Here is a 22,046-nt window from a genome sequence, read left to right on the forward strand (position 1 = left end):
GAGCTAAGGGAACACTGGGCTCAACAGAGCTGTGACTTTTTGTCATCCTGGCTACAGTGCTGAAAAGAAACCTGGGATTGTTCCTATTTTCCACTATTAGTGATGACTAGTATGCAACTGTGGCTTTATGAAGCGCTGTTTTTCCAGACTAGGCAAAATTCTGCTAAGTTTGTGTAACAGCACTTCCTTTCCCCCTTTCGTGATGCCTGCTTTATGGTACGGATGCGTGAATTGTATATTGTGTATTTGCCTGTATTGTAGTCTCTATTTCTACCTCCTCCTTCTGTAATTACAAGCTCCACTGCACACAGGCACACCATCAGGTGGGGCCAGGGCCACAAGCATTGCACCACCAGCGCTCATCAGTGTGGCATTCTGAATTCCCTTCATGTGAAAGCTACAGGCCAACAGGAGGCTTTTTGTACATTTGAGGTGCTCCAGCCTGGAGGCCAATCAGCCTGTCGGGATTAGAAATGCTACATTTTGTTTAGAATCATTAGAAGGTTAGCTCACCCCTCATTGGTTCACCATCTGGGCATTCATTCGTTTGCTCTCATTTGTGTGGCTTTTCAGTAGCAGGTTATCAGCATGGCAGAGAAAGGCTAAATGATGGAAGGGAAAGATTAAGCAGAGCAGGGGGACATTACTGATGATATTGCGTACTATGATGATTAAATATCTAAAATCATGATAAACTTCCACCTCACAGCTTTATGACTGCAAAAGACTTAAAAAAATACACCATCACTGTGCATCAGTCACACGTTGGTCACCACCAAAGGCAGATGATATATTGTAACATTAACATTAACACTGGTTTAGTGCTTATGTAGTTACACAACTCAAACTTTAAGTGTTAAACCCTATGAGAGTCTAATCTCCCAGTGAGACCCTAATAATTGATCTTGATGTGGGAGTTGAAGTCTGCATTAAGACTGCTCATTCCGGATGTTCCACAAGGGTATTTCATTTCTGAAGACAGCAGGCTAAGAAGATTATATGTACAGTTTTCAATTTATCTCACACATGCTGGCTCCCTTTATTGCCTGGGAGACTCTAATCATGTTTTGCCAGGAGCTAGAGCATCTTCCACTGTATCTGCTTGAAGTGTGGCATTTTTTTTCCACAAGCTGTCCCCAGTAATCACAGATGGATACAAATGTAGAAAATTAAAAAGTGAACAATTGTCCTTTAAGTATGTGTAAAATTTATTTATGGAAACTTGATAGAATCTAGTCATCTTTAGAGTGGACTTGTAACAAAGGCATAGAGAGGATAGTATCAAGATGTTAAGTAACCCACTAAGGCATCCACTGGCCCTTCAGAGTCAGAAAGGGAGAGAGAGAGAGAGAAGGGGGGAGTGTAGGGGGAGAGAAGTTGCTGATGTAAAAAAACAAAAAAATCTGCAGGAGTAAGGATATAAAACCTGGAGACAAGATGATGCTCCTCTCGCAAACCCGCTGCCATTTCAGTGGTGGAAATGTTGGAGTTGGGGAGGGTCGACTTTGAGGTGACATTGACGGTATGTAGATGAGCGAGGATCCTGCGCTGCCTGTTAGTTACGTCCCTGCTCGCTTCAATTCGGACGGCGGCAGCTCGTTTTCCCGTCTTTTCTCCCCTCCTCTCTTTCAGCACCACTCCTTTAAGGACAGCACCTCGCACTCAAAGACGCATTTGTCCACCATCCTCCCCCTCTCAGGATCATAGATTTGCTCGCTGTCGTTGGATGCAAAGTTTTCATCTTGGTCTGATTCTATAAAAGTGCGAGGAAGTAACTTCTTCCCCATCAGGGAAACAATCTGACAAGGAAAAATACTTTATTGTAAGTATCCTCTCATACATTAAGGATTTTATATCAACTGGGAAATGATTAGTGTTTTGTCGACATGCTAGAAGCGAGGACAAGTGAGAAATTTGGCATTTGCAGATACGCTGAATTTGACAGTGCGCACGTATGTGCGACTGCACTTCACTTGATGGCGACGCAGACCTAACTCATAAGCGTAATTAGCGCATTTGATGCTTTGACTCAGCGTCTGTGTGGTTTTTTTATGTGCCAAATGTGACTGAGATGTGTGGAAAAAACGTAGACAGTATTCTTTATGCACTGAATGGACGTCTGTCTTTAGCGTGCGTGTTTATTTGAAATCAAATGCTACGTGAACTCGAAACAACAGATTTGGTGCGAATTGAGTCTAATAGACTTTTCTAAATATTTACGCATCGCTGTAAACGCGTTGCCTCATTTTTCACAATTACGCACCGGATATGATGGCGAGAGCGAATGTATAGGCTATATATCTTTTTTAAAAGTTGAAAAAAATATAAATATATATTAAAACATATATTGTAAATGCAGGCTGTGATGGACTGGTGACCTGTCCAGGGTGTACCCCTGCCTTCCACCCGAAAGAGAGCTGGGATAGGCTCCAGCAGATCCCCGTGACCCTGGTCAAGGAATAAGCGGGTATAGATAATGGATGGATGGATGGAAATGCAGGGCCTTACTAAAAAGCGAATCTAACTCCATTAGTTTTAATACATAGGCAATTAAAAAATATATATGTAGGCCTATTTTAATTCAAGTCTACAGATATTTGATAAAAATGGCTCTTCAAGCTGTAAAGCCCAGTGGTCGTCAGCCTCTCAAAGTGTTTCATTAGACATGATCGTCGCGTCTGACTCCTAAATGTGTTTAATTGCTCTTCTCTTGGGCAGGAGCAGTGGGAAGTGGGCCGCCAAATTTACAGCATAATGAATCAAGTACAAGAGCAGTCTCTAAATTCCTGTTAACACGCATTCACACCAGGCAATGAAAAGTGATTCTTATTGCAGGAGAAGTCTTTATTTGATTCAGTGTAGTTCACAGATCCTGAGGCAGATTTTTTCCCCCCCTCCCAAGTGGATATAACTAAAATGACTTTTTAAATAAAAAAATCGGTAATATTATGCTTTTTTTCAATGCAGATAATCACACTCTCTTTTAAATAACCAATTCTAAACATGTTATATTATTCTTTCCAAAAACATCAAATTGCTCCGTTAATAGGGAAAAAGTAATTCCACTTTCAGCTGCAATTCAGAAACACATATTACTTTATAATGTGAATATCTTTAACAGCAGAATTACTCAAATTGAACAAAATTTCAAAATAGTAAATTTGCAGGGGAACAAGTAAAAATATCTCCTCTAACTCATGTCTTCTAATTTCACTTTTTAATGCATCTTTAAGTCTCTATGTCGTTATTATGTTTCCAGGGTGGACCGCTGCTAAGGTATCTCTGTTTCTGCGCCTGATCGCCCTGAATCATTACCCTGAGTGTTTGTCTCTATTCGGCTGTTGTCTCGGAGCTGTTTTACGGGACGGAGAAGCTGCTTTCTGTCTGGACCAGCGCTGAAACCTGATCCTTTCCACTGGCCAGGACTATCCGACACGCACAGTGACCATGGCCACCAACGGGACCAAAGCTTCGGACGGACATGTCATGACGGAGACGGCGAATGACGCGCCCAGCACCACGCCAAACGATAAACCTAAAACCTTGGTGGTGAAAGTGCAGAAGACGAAAAAGGAGATACCCGAGAGAGAAACGTGGGCTGGAAAATTTGATTTTCTTCTCTCTTGTGTCGGATACGCAATCGGACTCGGAAATGTGTGGAGATTTCCTTATTTATGTGGAAAAAACGGAGGAGGTAATCAGGAATTCTTGGCAATTTTCCATGTACCCCTAAACCAAACGGAGTGCTAAGATCTCGACATCAAAACCTGCCAGTTTGCTCCCGGAGTTTTTTTTTTTTTAGATTAAAATACACGTCAAGTGCTATTTCTACTTTCGTAGCCGTGCGTAATTGCGCACAAGCGAGAGCCTGTGAGGTGATCTGGCTGCAGTGTGAAGTCGTACACCCCTTTTACCAAATATCATATCTGGATTATTTTTGAATGGTAATGTTTTATGGCTTATGTTCAGTTATTCACCTTTACCTCTCACCTCTCATTCAGGGGCCTTCTTGATTCCCTACTTTTTGACCCTCATATTTGCTGGCATGCCCCTGTTCTTTCTGGAGACGGCTCTTGGTCAGTACACTTCTATTGGAGGGCTTGGTGTGTGGAAACTGGCCCCCATGTTCAAAGGTAAAGACACTATTGCGTTTTATTTAAGTCCACAAATTCTGTTTTTTATGTTAATTGGCAGCTTCAGGAAGGCCAGGTTAAAGACATAGACAGACATTGTTTTGGGGAGGAGGGGTGGGGGATACCTGTCCAAGGTGTACCCCTGCCTTCCACCCGAAGAGAGCTGGGATAGGCTCCAGCAGATCCCGTGACCCTGGTTAAGGAATAAGCGGGTATGGAAAATGGATGGATGGATGGGGTGGGGGATGTGGGGGCATTGTAAATTCATACTGGAGCCAACGTTTGATCCCCATTAATAACAAAACCTTTCAAAAATGTCTTATATTTTTTTATTATTTCCATCTTAGTTCAGCTCAAATGTAACCCTGTGGCTATACTCTCCCATTGTTTCAGGTGTGGGTCTGGCTGCTGCTGTTTTGTCCTTCTGGCTCAATATCTATTACATTGTAATCATTTCCTGGGCTCTTTACTATCTGTACAATTCCTTCACTGCTGTGAGTATTTGATTCTTATTCCTGCTGTTTTCTCAAAAGAAAAAAAAAGATAAATGAAAAGACCATTTAAATCAGAAACACAATTTTTTTTTAATTCTTTTGTTCTTTTCTGTCTTTTATTTGTTCAAGGTTGTATTTTTACACAGTAAACCTTTTAGCAATGTGGCAAATTCTGTTTGCCAGCAACTCTTATGTAAGGGTACACAGGCTTTAACAGACTATGACATTTATTACTTCCTTTCCCACATAATTAGCGCCTTACACAAGGTATTGATAAATGCATTTGGTGATGAGGCATTCACTCCTCTGAGAAAAGCATGAAATCTCAGTGTCCCCAATGAGTATCATGGTCTTGGCTGCTTGACAGCCAGAGAGAATGGGACCCAGCGGTGGGAGAGTGGTCCAAGTAAAAAGAGCTGTCTGTGTGATTTTTTTGTTTCTTTAATTTTCAGGAGCTGCCATGGCAAACCTGTGGCAATCCCTGGAACACAGACCGCTGCTACACCAACTACAGCATCGCAGACACCAGAAACCTCACCAGTGCTGTGGTGGAGTTCTGGGAGTAAGCTGGACATAAAAAGTCTGTTTAGTTCACTTCTCTGTGCTGAACATTTTAGCTCCACTCAAAGGTCATGGTCCCAACTTTGCATAATGAGGCTTGATCAGAGATCAGAGGCAAATGTGGCTTTATGCCCCTGATGAGCCAGTGGTTCACCAAATTCTTTACTAATCCCTGGATAGCTCTATAAGAGAATCATTTGCACATACAACAAATGACCTTAAACAAGCCTAGGAAAAAATGTGCATAGTCACACATGACTTCCTGTGACTGCCTTAAAAAAGCTTTAGGAATGAGAAAAGAAAGCAATGGAAATGGTCTTCATGATATCCATGGGTTCTGTATGTATGCAATCAAGGATGCATTTGTGTGTTGTATTAAGGCCACTTTACTTGTTCCCTGCAGACGTAACATGCACCAGCTGACTGATGGTCTGGAGAAGCCAGGAGAAGTCAGGATCCCACTGGCTATCACACTTGCTATTGCATGGGTGCTCGTCTATTTCTGTATCTGGAAGGGGGTCAGCTGGACTGGCAAAGTAAGTATAAGGATTAAACAAAGACAAAAATAAAGTTGGGCAAATAAAATCCGATAACTGAATATGTATCATTTTTACTTGTATTGCTTGCATTAAACTAATTTCTCAAGGTCAAAGAACTGGCACAATAACATGTTGGATTATTGTTCAAACAGGGATTTGTGATTACATAACTTCACTTAACCATTTATTTATATGATTTGACTGGTTTTGGTTTACATTTAGTGTTGGATTAGTTAAAATTTAAGTTCTAAATAAAACCGTTTTGTAGTTTAATAAAGTTTACTCTCATGAAATATTTGAAAATATCACATTTTTTTAAGTTAAACTAATACGCAGACACTCTCAACTACAATACAACATTTTAAATTTAATCCCAAACATCCTATATATACATTTAAAGGCTGACCAACATTTTCCATAAAGGAAAACAAAGACTTAAACTTGGCCACTGCCCACTGAGCTACATATTTACATCATTTGTGCTTTCTTTTTATTCACCTTTGTAGTCATGCTTGTTTATTTTTCACTATGATAATAACTGTTTGAATAATTTCATGATTTTTTTTTTTTTTTTTTTTGTGGTGGCCATAGGATTTTTCTCACTAGTAATCTGCAATGTGTTGACTTTGATAGGCCACTGTAAAATTAGTTCAGATAAGAAGAGAAATAGTGCACTGTGAGTGTGCGCTGAACCCAACTATTCTGGGGTCATCTCGCCTCTGGGGAATGGCTGACTAGGTCATTGTGCTGTGGTGTGCTGTGAGGATAGTGCCGCAGTAACACTGTTCATGATGAGGTGAACGATTAAGTGGCTTGCTCTTCTTGCTCCCTGGCATGACAAATATTCCAAGTACTACACTGTTTGATAGTTATGTGATTTTCAAAAGATAGTTATAGTTTAGAGAGACAATATTATACTTTGTGTTCCCACAGGTGGTGTACTTCTCAGCCACATACCCTTACTTCATGTTGTTCATCCTGTTTTGTCGTGGTGTCAGTCTACCTGGTGCATTTGATGGGATCCTCTTCTATATCACACCAGACTTTAACAAACTTAAGGAGTCTGAGGTATCGATGCTTTCTCCTTCACCTGATCACTTTTTCTGCAGGCCCAGATGATTAAAAAAAATCCACCATTAATCTGCAGAGATTAAGACTGGTTGAAGTTCAATTAATTTTGGCTTTTTGAGGCAAAATTTCATAGACTGTTTGCAGACCCTGTACATGCCGTTGACATCAAATCCTACCATCAGCCCCTCTGTGCAGGCCCTAAACAAACATATTCTCAGTAAATTCATAATTCTGATTGATTATTAGATTGTTGTGTTTTCTTCTGCAAACACTGTGAATAAAGTACTTAGCTACATCATTAAAGTTCAAGTAGAACACGATATCAGGCCAGATGAAGACGGGATGTAATGGAATCAGAGTAGATCAAATAGGACCAAGTGTAAATTGACAGCACTTAGGAGTGACACAATCACAAAGTTATTTATTCTCAGTTCGTGCCATTACATCAAAGGTTTGTTAGAGGCAAGACACATTTGAGAACACGGCTTGATCAGTGCAACCACTTAAATTAGCTCAAATGACAAAGGAGGTCACAGAAACAGAAAGATAAAACTCTCTATTCAGCATCAACTTTCCCAGAGCTCTGAGTCTACACCTGGTATTTAAACGTGTTTCCTAATCTCTGTCTCAGGTGTGGCTGGATGCTGCCACTCAGATCTTCTTTTCCTATGGGCTGGGATTAGGCTCTTTGATTGCTCTCGGCAGCTACAATCCCTTCAACAACAACGTATACAGGTAGATGATTCACAGAATGTTGCAGTTAAGGTGTATTTATCACGTAAACGAAAGGGAGGAGAGGAAAATTTGTAGCGTCTCATTCTCATCCTGTACTAACACATCTTTTTTTTTTTTTTTTATTAAAGACAACTGTGCAGATGTTTCTTTCTGGGATTATTTTTGGTTTCCTGGCAACATAGTGTCAGTTGTACCTTTCTATTTTGAGACTATTTGAGCCTCCAGCTTTCTCAGCCGTTTGATTATTTTGGCTCTACCCTGTTTTCCCTCTCGTAGGCACAGAGTTTGGTTTGGCTCAGCCACTGTCGCATTGTAGGGTAAACATCAGTCTGCAAGCCAAACTACTGTACTGTACATACTGTATGTATATAGTATGAAACCGCTGGGGCTCACTGACATTTTAAAAGAACAGGTCAATACAAATCTCTTCAGCTGCAGCAGGATGCAAAATGGCGCTTCACAGCCCCTTCCCCCAAAACCTCCCTACAATGTGTGACAGGTTGATAAGGAATTGATACAGCCGTGACAATGGTTGCCTGACGCTGTGTCTCTCCCCTACAGAGATTCTGTCATTGTCTGCTGCATCAACTCCTTCACCAGCATGTTCGCAGGCTTTGTCATCTTCTCCATTGTGGGATTCATGGCCAATGTAACAAAGAGACCCATTGCTGATGTGGCAGCCTCAGGTAATTGCAATCAATGTTGAAACTCGATAGTGACAATAAGCACAGAGAAGGGGAAGAACTGTGCTAAAATGAGTGAAATTGCTAGAAATGTTCACCTTTCACCCGGAAAGGGAAATTTTAGCTATATGTCAGCTCGGTTTTTTAAAATAAAAATAAAAAACTGCTTGCTGTTTTTCCCCTAACCTTTTTTTAAATATTTAATTTTGACATTCAGCATGGACTCATTTTTTCTCTAAAGGACATTTTTGACTTGAATTCATTGTAGCTTCTTCTTTTATCCAGTATTCCAATAATTACTGGACTACCTAGCTTTAAAAATGTCACTACTTATTAAACCAATTATAGCTGGGTATGACGAAACTGTAACTTACCTTTTATTGTGTCCCAGTGTCCTTAATATTTGTCTTTTATCAGGACCTGGCTTGGCATTCTTGGCTTATCCTGAGGCCGTCACTCAGCTGCCCATCTCTCCCCTCTGGGCCATCCTCTTTTTCTCTATGCTACTGATGCTGGGAATCGACAGCCAGGTAAATATAATAAACAGCAATGGTCTCAGTTGTGGCTTTTAGACTGCAATTATCACAACGGTCATATTTAGTTTGTGTCAAAAATACAAGTAAAAGTAATACTTAGGGTTGGGATTCTATTGCTTCTCAGTGGAAACCTTCATGATATGTCATTGCCATGTAAAGACACTGATATAATTGTAATAATAATCCTATTACTCTTTTCATTCATGTAAGTTTTAAACTGTAGCAACTGACCTAATATTTTTATTGTGACAACAGAGTATTACGTAACACAGTTTCAACATGACTCTACAATCTCTCCAGTTCTGCACCGTGGAAGGCTTCATCACTGCACTGGTTGATGAATTCCCTCAACTTCTCCGAAACCGCAGAGAGATTTTCATTGCAGTTGTCTGCCTTGTTTCTTACATCATCGGCCTTTCCAACATCACACAGGTAAATTCAACATCAAAAAGATAACAGCTATCTTCATCCTTACTGAAAAATAGACCAACTCATCAAGACATTACTGGATAGTTAGTTCAGGAACACTGATTGATTAAACTGATTTTTGTGGCGGAACAATTGCTGTGTAAGTCTATGAAGTGCAGGTTTAAACACCTGAAAAAATACAGAAACACACTTACATTGAATATAGTTCCTGGCAGTTGTTGGCTTGGCTTTGTCACAGGATCATAAAATATTTTCCACATGTCCCACATGATGCGAGTGGCATGACCTCAGTATGACCTCGTACCCTGAAAGACTGTTTACACAGATAGGTTGACCACTCAGCTCACCAAATGGTACCCATATCCAATCCAAAGTGTAACAAAGATAAAATGTGAAGAGGTCAGACTCACTCTGGGTGTGCAGGTCCTAGCCAAAGCGGTTCAGGTCATTTAGCATCATGTTGCTGTCTGTGAACATACAATAACAAATTTTCCTTCTAGGGAATCTCTAGGATGAGGATGTGGTCAGTTGATTTGTCTGTCTTTCTGACACTTTTGTCCACTGTGATGTTTCACACCTACAAGCCATGAAATTTGGATTTTTATTAAAGTAGCCTTCGCAGCGATTCCTGACAGTTATGGTAATCACCTGTGCTACTGTCTAGTGCCACCATTTGGCAAAACCTTTCACTTATTCACAAAAAGTTAATTAAGGCGTGAGTGCCAGATTACCATGAAATTTACTGAGCACATCCGTATTCCCCAGAGAGGAAACTATTTCCATTTTGTAGGCTTCCTGAGTTTTCCCCTTGAGTCACAATGCTGACAAAATGTCACCTCTGCACACAGAATATCTGAGATCGCCATGAAATCAGCTGAGCACATTTGTTTTTCCAAGGGGATAAAAGCCATTGGTTAGTTGACCCCACTAGACATCCTGTAGCACTACCCTTATAACAAGATTCACATTTGTAGATGTAAGAGTCCTCAGCCAAAAGCAAAATCCAAAATCATGTTTTTTTTTCTTACCAACACATTTCAATGTCAACTTGACTGATTTGCACATCCAATACAACTGTATTATTGCTACCGTATTATTCCCCCTTTTCCTTTTTTCTGTCATATAATATTTTTATCTCTTGTTTTCCTCTTCCTCTTTCAACAGGGTGGACTGTATGTGTTCAAGCTATTTGATTACTACTCAGCTAGTGGAATGTCCCTGCTCTTCCTGGTCTTCTTTGAGTGCATCTCAATTTCATGGTTCTATGGTGAGTCACACCTATGAATCTGCAATCTTGTAAACTTTTAATCCAAAAACAGACATATCTGTCGCCAAGACAGCAAAAACTGTAGTCATTATGCTTTATGTTTGGTTCCAGGTGTGAACAAATTCTATGACAACATCGAGGAAATGATCGGCTACAGGCCCTGTCTGTGGTGGAAGGCCTGCTGGGTTGTTTTCACTCCACTCGTCGTGGCTGTAAGTTTACATCTGTGGGAAACATGAAAGATTTAACCCAGAAGGTACCAGACACCAACAGGATATTATTTAGGCTTGTGAGGTCCCAGGTGACGTTATATCCACATGATAAAATATTTGTGATAATGAAGATGCTGAAATGTATTATCTTGTCCCTTCCTGTACAGGGGGTCTTTTTGTTTAGTGCAGTGCAGATGGTTCCCCTCACCATGGGTGAATATGTATTCCCAGCCTGGGGTCAGGGCGTTGGCTGGTTTATGGCCCTATCCTCCATGACCCTCATTCCTGGCTACATGGGTTACATGTTCCTCACACTTGAAGGCACATACAAAGAGGTAAGATCAATGTGGATTCAGTCTAATAAATGCTGCAGTAACAATAATTACCATGTTCTTACTGTAATACATACTTGCACTACACTGCATAGAATTTAGTATTATTTTTTTCCTTGTAAAGAAATCAAATAGAATTCACAGGTACAGTAGCTTGCTTACTTACTGAAACTTACTTACTCTGAAAATAGTAACACACTTGGATTTTATGCTGGGGTATGTATACCATTAGTTTTGGTTAGTACTTTGCAGATAGATAGTCATAGTTTTCTGTGAATTTCCTGTATGTATCAGTGCACCTGGCTCTATGGCTCTCACACATCCATTAGCTGGTCGACAGTGAGGCAGGCTCTAAGAGTTTCAAGTGGATTACTTGTGTGAGTGTGTAAGATTTCTTGCTCAGAAATACTGTTACATTCTGTATGGTAGACAAATCCAACACAGGAATACGGTGGCGTATTTAGAGCGTGCTGATAAATGTAATGCACAAGCCCTGGGGATTTTATAGAACAGATCAGTTTTGACCATGGGGGGAAGCTTGGATTAACACTTAAGGTCACTTTGTAGATCTTTGCCAATGCAGACTGGCTTAAATGTGTTTATCAGAATACACTGATACATAACACATTTCATGTTCACTTACATTTTAAACATTTAAATAATTGCTGGCAGTGGAAGTAGTAACTAAGATGTCATTCAGGCAAAAGACTCTTCACACTGGATGTGTAAATGCCTGCGTAGGCCAGTATGATTCTGTTCTGTGCATTGCAGGTTCGCTGCAGCAATGTGATTCAAACGTTTTGTAATGAGAAAACACACAGGCATGCTGGGTAAAGATGTGACAAATTGCCATGAAGAGTAGAGGACTGATAAAAGGATTAGTAAAATAGACTTTCTAATTAGCTCTGTTAAACAATTTAAAATGCCTCTTCTGCTGCACAACCAGTGGCTTCTTAGTAAATTCTATTCATTTCTGCGTAACAGAATTGTGCACAGCATTTTTTTTGATCTGATGATCCTAATCAATGGTAGATAATGCCTTTTCCGGAACACCATTTACATTAAGAGCTTTTTGATTTGCAGTCATCATCAATGTGCCGAATAATAACCTTACGTCTATGCAGTCCTTAGTGACACATTGACAGATATCGCATTATAGCCACCACTGACAGAATAAATGGGCCATAATTGCAGGCAGTGCAACACAGGCTGTCAGAGGCGATGTGCAGGTGTCAGATCCTGCAGTACCAGCTGATGGCTGATTGTCTAATTGTAGCAATCAGCAAGCTGATTAGTGTTCTGCATCCAGGCGAATGCTTAGTTTCACAAACACTCCGTATAAATGCCTACTGTTTCGCAGCGCACGGGTCCAACAAAATCTATAGTCGAAAGGATGGAAGATTCACCACATTGGGGATATTTTGATTTGTGGCCTTAGTAACATGCATCAGTGAAGCATTTGTGAGTGTCATAAATAATGGTCTTTACTTTTTTCAGTAGCCAAATTCCATGCTGTATTAATTTGTTGTTTTTTTTTGCTGTTTACGCTTACACCCTGAGACCTTGCATTCTTCAAGCTCACAGCTCTGTAGCCCGTGTGTTTTATTTCAGTTTGTGGGTTTAATAACAACCTTTGCAGCTGTTTAGTCCTTAATTATAGTATAGGACAGTGTGTCATTGTGATTTCATTTTTAAGCTGTATATGTACATGTATGATATCAGTAGTGTCACTGCTCCTCCCTGTGTTTCTCCCTCTCAGCGTCTGCGGAAGATGATCAAGCCTTTGACACTGGTGAAGGCTCAGGAAAATGGCCCGGATCAGCAGACAGAAAACCAGAGCCAGAACCCTGCCAATGAGGAAGCCTACATCTAGAAACCTCTTCCATCTCTGTCTCGACAGCCAGACTGGCACTTCACTACAGAAGATACGTGATCAAGGTTGGGAACGACCACCAGACTTCTACGTCTGATTTTATTCACCTACCTCCTGGGGACATGTGAGACCAACCTGATTACACAGTTATTTTTAGGGGTTTTCCTGTTTATTTGTATAATACAGAGTTATAATACTTATGAGGAAAAAGAAACTACCCGGCAAAGTTGTTGTGACATTATGAATTTCATTATGCAAAAAAAAAAAAAAAAAATTTAGTCTTTTTAGAAAAGGAAATGTGACTTAGGAAATTACTGTATATTGATATATAATTTAAAATTGGAGGCCTGCATTGATTCAATAGTATTGTGCTACTTTGAAGATATTAATAAATCTACTAAACTACAATTACTGTACAAAGAGAAATTTTGGTTAAATGCATTTTGCTTGTACATTAAATAAATACATTATACTGAATGCAGTGTAGTAAGAGGAAAAAAAAAATCTGTTTGAAAGTTTGTAAAGTGAAAATTGATTATTGACCAATTTAAGGCAAAGCCAATATGGGAATGTGCAACAGGTAAGGCCAAATCTGCTTGTATGTGTAAAATAGAATTAAGCCGGACTATCACTCCCTTGCAGGATCCTGCAGTTTGACTGAAATGTTTACCACCCATGTCTGGGACTACCTTTGAAAAGCACAAGTACAGTTTGGAATTTGAAGCATCCAACTTTTTTTGACTTGATTGAAACCTGTGACCACAGCAAAAATATCTTATATTAGATACATAGCAAGAGACTGTTATAACTGTTTCTTTGTTTTCTAAAGAACAATAACTTTGTATGTTGTCTGAATCTTTTTGTAGAATCATTTTCAGGTCGTTTTTTTTATATGTGAGCGTTAGAAGGACCAAAATGATACTCATGTTTAAAAAGACTGGTGCGGACATTTTATCGACTATATATAGAATAAATCAAACATCCCCTTTTCTCTTCTAGAACAGCAGGGTAGTAAATACACTAACCGCCTACAAGCACAATTTGGACCTGTGAACTACTGGCTCTAACAATAAAGGTTTAGCCATTACAGAAATCCTACATTTGTCCTGTGTGTACAACATTTCTGCCTGAGGGGGAGTATTTGAAATGTATTTTTTCCTTCTCTTGACAAGCAATTAGGAGGAAAGAAAGAGTTGTGATTCAATAATCCAGTGCTAATTCAGATCTATATTATAAACTGTGAGAATAAAATATACCAGTGAGCTGCAGTGGCTGCTGCACTGGAGAGTGTATGATGGATTTCTATAACAGCTATCAGTATTATGAGTGGAACCGTTTACTTATCAGTATATATTTAGTAACCCATTCCTCAGGAACAAAGGTGGATGTGACCAAATTCTCACAGATACTACCATTATACACAAACAATTATCGCTATACTTCGGCTCACTCGAAAGCTGATCCAAATTGGTGTCTTATCTATGTGCTATTCAGAAAGCATCATCTCTTTCAGTGTAAATGAACTTTGATGGCCGTCACTGAGTCATTTTCGTAGAAGCCACAGAGCATTTCTGTCCTGTAGTGACTGCAGATTTCCAATATCAGGCTCGGAGAGAGAAACTTTGGGTCAGTCAGAGGACAAAGCCAGCAAAAGTACTGTTAACACAGCGGGACATAGCCAGAAGCTATACAGGCCAACACCACCGAAACTTCTCCTTTTCATAAGGTATAAGGAAAACCTATTATTACATATCAAGTTCGTTCGGCAATATAAAATATAACTGTAGAATCTGACTTTGTGACAGACCACAGATATCACTGTATTACAACGAAGGAAGATTAAGATAATTTGCTTCTGTGGCAGCTACCTGCGACAGAAATCAGGTTGAATCAGTCCTGTTTATGTACTTTTATTTTTTTTTTTTTCAAAGATATGTGAAAACAAAATGTGCAATGACAAAGGGTTCTGTGAATTTTGTATAGCTACCATACTGCAGTTTTCTCTCTTGAATGATGTTGTAAACTGGACTGTGTAATACATGTATCTGTGAATGTTCGTACAACCTAAGTTTTTCTTTTGTCTAAATGTTGAACAAAAAATGTGATAATATTTGCTGTTCTCTGCAGTGATATTATCTCAGAAACTAAAGCACATATCTCTTTCAACTGTAAAAACTATAATTACAATAACATAATAGAGTAATAATAAAGATAATTATCATAATGCAATAGAAAAGTCTAGTCAGAGAATATTGTATATTTCTAGGCCTAATGTAAAATATTCTATGTAAAAATATAATAAATGTCTTTAGATGGTGTTATATGAAAAAGCATGATTGCAATATCTGTTATCTGCAAAAATAAATAAAGATCTATAGATTATAATATCTGTGTCATGTGCCTTTCTCTCAGGCATGCAGACAAAAGCTAATAGGTTAATTGTGAAATGTACAATGACATTTTTAGATATAGAACAGATGTGACTCTTAATAATTATAAGTACTAACTTAACAGGTATGGAAATGCTATTTGAGTATGCTGTTTGCATTGTTGGGCAATATGACACTGACCTGCCCAATGATATGCAAATGTGTGATGTATTACATAAGTGGAAATGAATATGCAATCAGCTACATCACCACAAGAGATGTTCTCTGCAAACTTAGATAACAGTTTCTGACGAAATGGTTCTTGCCACAACAATATCCTTGGGACACCTGCACTGAGATCTGTGCCAGCACAGACACTATAGCTGGACTGGCTCACAGCCAATCCCTCCCAGTCACAATGCACCATCTATCTCCCCGCTGTCATGCAGTACTTAGCCTACATTTTTAGCCTACAAAGTAATTCAAGGAGCCAAAAAAAATCATCACAAAATGCATCAAGTGAAAAATGTAGAAGAAGCTCTGGTATCGGTTTTTGAAAAGTAAAGTGAAAAAATCAACTGTGGCACATAAGATATGGCAAAGCATGAATTATATGGCGTGTCTTACATGCCTGTGCCAAGCTTTGTCTTTGTCATCATTATTCTTTTCTGGCTCTTTTATCAAACATTTGTAAAGACTTCAAACCCTGTAATTCTTGTTTTTGTTGCACCCATACACACCAAGGTCATAGAGAAAGTATTTGATTTCTAAACAATTGACATTGTCAATCACCATTATTATAGTTCAGTAAGAAAGATTGAAGAATAGCAACCCCACACAGGCCACAGTATGGTTCAAACTAAGGACAAACTTGTATGCAAGGGCTTTGTACGTCTCCTTGTGTTCATTCATTCATCCATTATTTATACCCGCTTATTCCCGCTTATTCCTTCTCAGGGTCACAGGGATCTGCTGGAGCCTATTCCAGCTCTCTTTGGGTGAAAGGCAGGGGTACACCCTGGACAGGTCACCAGTCCATAGTAGGGCCACATAGAGACAAACAACCGCACACACTCACACTCACTCCTATGGGCAATTTAAAATCACCAATCAACCTGACATAGATGTTTCTGGATTGTGGAAGGAAACCGGAGTGCCTGGAGAAAACCCACACAAGCCCCTACACCTCCTAGTATGTTTTGCAATTTTGTGTCTTTCCAATTATTAACCAGGCAATATTCATAGAACATTGATTGCGTATTGCTATTGAATATTCTGTGAATTGGGCACAGCCCTCTGAGCTATCACTTATGGGCCCTACCCCATTGTCACACAAATGCATGAAGAGAAAATTGTCTCTGTCCACCTGGGGTGGGTTCCAATGCCTCAGTCATATCTGCATCTCTCCCATATATGTGGCAGTTCAGGCAGAATCTTCCCTAAAATAACCAGCATTTTCTTCAGCCAGCTAAGGCAAACACTGGAACCCAAATCCCAAAGGGTTCCAATTCACAAAATCTTGGGAAACCAACATTCACCATATAACCAACATTCTGTCTGATTGGTGCACAGCCCTCTGGCTATCGCCTGTGGGTCTAAGCAAAAGCAGTTCTATGCCCTATTGGGCCCAAACCCAGGACATAACCTACAGCCATGGCCTGACCTAAACTGCTTCCACCAAATGAAAAAACATACAACTAAGCCGGGCACCTAAGCAATAGCCTGGGCAAGCATAAACACCATCCTGCAATCAGCAGAGAATGGCATATGACTGTGGATGGTACCAAGCAAACTGAGCATCCCAAATTGCCTGGATTGGTTTCAGAGGGGCTGGGAGACCGTACCAGTTGGCCATCTTGCAGATGATCTCTAGCAAATTGTGAAGCACCAACAGAGAAGGAGAAGGCTGGCAAAGCTTGCTCACCCAGCAGAGGAAAATCGGAGTCCGCTTCTCCAGCTCCTCACTGAGAAGAGGGTGCACCAGGATGCCCCCTGGAGAGTTGACTTTGACAGAGCTCCTTCACAGAGAGCTGCCTACAGAAGGAGCAAGCCACCCTGGGAGTAGATGTGGACGTGATGGAAGTACTCGTTTCTGATGGGCAGGGGGACCCACTGCAGTTGTTGTAGACAGTTTGCTTCTCAAATCGCTAGTAAAAGGATGGGATAGGATCCATAAGCAATGGCCTAGAAGTCTGTGCAATAATGAGAACAAATTCAAATGTGATGTGACAGTATTAAACTACTGTACATCTTACAAGAATGATGTCTTTTTTTATTTGACAGAACACATATAAATGTGTGATCGAACCTGAATGTGTTTTATATACAGAGAGTTGTCATTTGGTTTAAGCTCTGACCTGGTCAATCCCCAAGTAAGCACAATACAACAAAGACTGGGAAGTGGAAATAATAATGCAGGAAAACTTCAGTATGCTTCAATCTAAGTGGTAGTCATGCAGTCTAAAAGCATCTGAAAGCCTCTGGCTTTCTGCAGAATTGCATGCAACGCCTTTTTAAAAATTTCCAAGACACACAATTTGACAATTCCCACTTTATCCAGGCCAAGTGCAGGCATGAAATTAGGCAGCATTTCATACTACATGTACCTGTGTTGCTTTATAAATGCCTTTAAGGAGAGACTGTCCGAAAGTGCAACATTTGCACGATTTATTTTGACAAGACTGCAAACACATGCAAAAGACACTGAATTCTTAGAGGAGGCGGTACGATGAAAGGGGGCTAAAATAAAACAGAACAAGATTTGTGATGGCTAAAATGAGAATGCTGAAGGGTAAGCACAACAGAGGAGTCGGAGGGGAAAAGATGCAGTTGTCATAGCTATGCCCCTTCCATCTCTGTGACAGCCGTTTTTTCCCCCTGCATTCGATTACATCTACTCAGAAGACTATAGCCTGTAGATATGCTCAAACAACTCATATAGCCTATTTCATTTGAATCATACTGACACTTTCACACTGAGGTATGGCAGGCAGATGCTATGGAACTGCAATAGTAACCTCTAAAGTTTGGGCTGAGCACTGCAACAACAAGCATGGCAAATGAAAAAAAAAGAGAGCAAAATACTGAGAGCTTAAATACATACTTTAATGCAAAAGGTACATTGCATATACCAGTTATCGTGCCTGAACTGCCTTGCAAGCTCTGCTGCATTTCAGTCAACCTAATCATGTGGAACACGTTATTAGGTGAAATCAGGATACGTATAGAGCTTACAATTGACATCTGGGTTCTGTCATCATCATTCCTTGCAAGCAAATACAAGCTCAGCACACCAGAGATTGTGCAGTACAATAACATCCCTGAAAAACCCACATTAGACACAGTGCCCAGCACCAGATACGGTATTATGTGAAATCTTACGCATGAACATGTGGCACAGTTGTAAACAGTTGCTGACATTTGCCTGAATAACACATAAGTTCATATATCTAGTGAACATTTGCTGGTGCTGGTGGCTGCTTCAGTTCAACACATCAGACTGGCTCTGGCCACAGTATGGCTGTTCCCCTGCAAGGCATCTCAGATTATAAGAGCAAATTACTATCTCACCAACTGAGATTAATAAATCTGTAAACACAGCCACCAAGGATTCAGTTTTATCTGTAGGACAGTTGTATGCATACTTTCTTTTAATTAATTCTCACCATCTCAAATGTAACCACTTGTAATATAATGTTGTACAGATATTCTGAAAGCAAATATACTGTACCACAACTTGAAATTTTGAATTACTGTTTGATGTCACAGCATTATTATGTTTACCCTGATCCACGTCTCTGGTGTGGATAAACTGTGTAGGCATACCTTTTCTTTAAGCATAATTCACAAACATTGAAAAGCGATGATGCATGTTATTGAATATTGAATGGTGTGTCTGTATGATGTGTCTAAAGTATGAGTAAGATTCATAGACAGACTTTTGGTAAGTGAGTGCAAGAGGGTGATTCTATACCTGGACCTGCGTGTGTGTGTCTGCATGTATATATTGTTTGTGTGTGTGTGTGTGTGTGTGTGAGGGTGTGTGTGTGTGTGAGGGTGTGTGTGTGTGTGTGTGTGTTTGTGTGTGTCAGCCAATCTGAGCATGGGGCAGTAGTAGAAGTGTCAGCTGGGGTGATGACGCAGACATGAGTGGAGTAGCTCTGACAGCTCTAGTCTAGCAGAGGTAGTAGCAGCTCAGAAGTCAGCTCCAGGGCCCCAAAAAGCACACACTGTGGAAATGGAAATCTGTTTTCCCTCCCTGCCAGCTTGGCCAAGGCTCCTAGTAGCATGCACACTCTCCAACTGCATCAGAATCACAGGGTGCTGGCATGTGCAGCATGGTGAGAAAAAAAAGCAAAAAAAAAATCTTCTACTCACTGTTCTTAGAGCTGCAAGGCTGTATTTTTCCAGTTGTTTCATGTGAAAGATGCTGTGAAGTTAGGCAATTGCTTATCAAATCAAAATCCTTTCTAATCCCTTATCAAATCTGCAGCAAAAAAACTCACTCAGTTTTGTGTAAGATATGACTTAATATTTAGGACTTTAATTTATCTTTTGCTCATTTTAATGGTGATTTAAGTGAAAGTGACTTATGTGGCCAAATATGGTGACTCATACTCCGAATTTGTGCTCTGCATTTAACCCATCCCAGTGCACACACACAGTAGTGAACACACACACGGAGCAGTGGGCAGCCAGTGCCAGCCAGCACAGTGACTTGCTCAAGGGTCTCACCTCAGTCGTGGTATTGAAGGTGGACAGGGCACTGGCTATTCACTCCATCCACCTGAGAGTCGAACCTGCAATTTTCAAGTTACAAGTCCGACTCCCTATTCATTAGGCCACGAATGCTAAAGGTTCAATGTGTTATATTTACAACAATCTATTAGCAGAAGTTAAATATAGTAATATGTAATCACGAGAAAATACCAACCATTGCATTTTTGTAATCGTAGAAATAGTCTCATGTCTCCTGACACCCCATGGCCATTCTGTAATTTCACCACTAGGTCTTGCTGAATCTTTTACATTTTACACATTGCACCTTTAAAGACCAATTATCAGACTAGCTTGACACTGACTGAAACTCCATTAATGAACTAACCAACCGAAACCATGGCCATTCTGCTAAAAGACTTTTTGGGATTTCACTGTATCACTGCTAGGTGACATTCATATACAGTGGGTACGGAAAGTATTCAGACCCCTTTAAATTTTTCACTCTTTGTGTCATTGCAGCCATTTGCCAAAATCAAAAAAGTTCATTTTATTTCTCATTAATGTACACTCAGCACCCCATCTTGACAGAAAAAAACAGAAATGTAGAAATTTTTGAAAATTTATTAAAAAAGAAAAACTGAAATATCACATGGTCATAAGTATTCAGACCCTGTGCTCAGTATTGAGTAGAAGCACCCTTTTGAGATAGTACAGCCATGAGTCTTCTTGGGAATGATGCAACAAGTTTTTCACACCTGGATTTGGGGATCCTCTGCCATTCTTCCTTGCAGATCCTCCCCAGTTCTGTCAGGTTGGATGGTGAACGTTGGTGGACAGCCATTTTCAGGTCTCTCCAGAGATGCTCAATTGGGTTTAGGTCAGGGATCTGGCTGGGCCAGTCAAGAACGGTCACAGAGTTGTTCCGAAGCCACTCCTTTGTTATTTTAGCTGTGTGCTTAGGGTCATTGTCCTGTTGAAAGGTGAACCTTTGGCCCAGTCTGAGGTCCTGAGCACTCTGGAAGAGGTTTTCTTCCAGGATATCTCTGTACTTGGCCGCATTCATCTTTCCTTCAATTGCAACCAGTTGTCCTGTCCCTGCAGCTGAAAAACACCCCCACAACATGATGCTCCCACCACCATGTTTCACTGTAGGGGTTGTATTGGACAGGTGATGAGCAGTGCCTGGTTTTCTCCAAACATACTGCTTAGAATTAACGCCAATAGGTTCAATCTTGGTCTCATCAGACCAGAGAATCTTATTTCTCATAGTCTGGGAGTCCTTCATGTGTTTTTTGGCCAACTCTATGCAGGCTTTCATGTGTCTTGCACTGAGGAGATGCTTCCGTCGGGCCACTCTGCCATAAAGCGCCTGCAGTGATAGTTGACTTTGTGGAACTTTCTCCCATCTCCCTACTGCATCTCTGGAGCTCAGCCACAGTGATCTTTGGGTTCTTCTTTACCTCTCTCACCAAGGCTCTTCTCCCACGATTGCTCAGTTTGGCTGGACGGCCAGGTCTAGGAAGAGTTCTGGTCGTCCCAAACTTTTTCCATTTGAGGATTATGGAGGCCACTGTGCTCTTAGGAACCTTGAGTGCTGCAGAAATTCTTTTGTAACCTTGGCCAGATCTGTGCCTTGCCACAATTCTGTCTCTGAGCTCCTTGGGCAGTTCCTTCGACCTCATGATTCTCATTTGCTCTGACATGCACTGTGAGCTGTAAGGTCTTATATAGACAGGTGTGTGCCTTTCCTAATCAAGTCCAATCAGTTTAATTAAACACAGCTGGACTCCAATGAAGGAGCAGAACCATCTCAAGGAGGATCAGAAGAAATGGACAGCATGTGAGTTAAATATGAGTGTCACTGCAAAGGGTCTGAATACTTATGACCATGTGATATTTCAGCTTTTCTTTTTTAATAAATTTGCAAAAATTTCTACATTTCTGTTTTTTTCTGTCAAGATGGGGTGCTGAGTGTACATTAAAGTGATATTGATTCTACTTTATCATTTATTCTCTATCAGTTCAGTAAATGCTTTTACTTGGTGCTAACCAAAGGCAAACTGTTGTTGCACTGCTACAGGTCACAGAATCGG

At 40.3% G+C, this 22,046-nt stretch overlaps 1 protein-coding gene across 1 annotated transcript; it reads left to right on the plus strand.

The window, feature by feature from the left end:
• The first annotated feature begins 1,734 nt into the window (after nt 1-1,734).
• On the plus strand, nt 1,735-12,962 carry slc6a1b (solute carrier family 6 member 1b). Its single transcript, XM_026306071.1, has 15 exons — nt 1,735-1,822; nt 3,260-3,694; nt 4,002-4,133; nt 4,527-4,627; nt 5,080-5,189; nt 5,592-5,724; nt 6,661-6,795; nt 7,430-7,533; nt 8,095-8,219; nt 8,634-8,746; nt 9,053-9,184; nt 10,346-10,448; nt 10,560-10,660; nt 10,828-10,995; nt 12,752-12,962. Exons 2-15 carry the CDS (start codon nt 3,448-3,450, stop codon nt 12,863-12,865), a joined length of 1,818 nt encoding a protein of 605 aa, XP_026161856.1. The 5' UTR covers nt 1,735-1,822; nt 3,260-3,447; the 3' UTR covers nt 12,866-12,962.
• The last annotated feature ends 9,084 nt before the right edge of the window (nt 12,963-22,046 follow it).

Source organism: Mastacembelus armatus, chromosome 5 (assembly GCF_900324485.2).
Source record: "Mastacembelus armatus chromosome 5, fMasArm1.2, whole genome shotgun sequence".
NCBI lineage: Eukaryota > Metazoa > Chordata > Actinopteri > Synbranchiformes > Mastacembelidae > Mastacembelus > Mastacembelus armatus.

Excerpts from the sequence above, each read along its gene's own strand:
- slc6a1b (XM_026306071.1), top strand. The coding sequence starts at position 3,448 with ATGGCCACCAACGGGACCAAAGCTTCGGACGGACATGTCATGACGGAG. Across the intron at positions 4,628-5,079 it reads TGTACAATTCCTTCACTGCT|GAGCTGCCATGGCAAACCTG; the intron begins GTGAGTATTTGA and ends TTTAATTTTCAG. Across the intron at positions 5,190-5,591 it reads GCTGTGGTGGAGTTCTGGGA|ACGTAACATGCACCAGCTGA; the intron begins GTAAGCTGGACA and ends TGTTCCCTGCAG.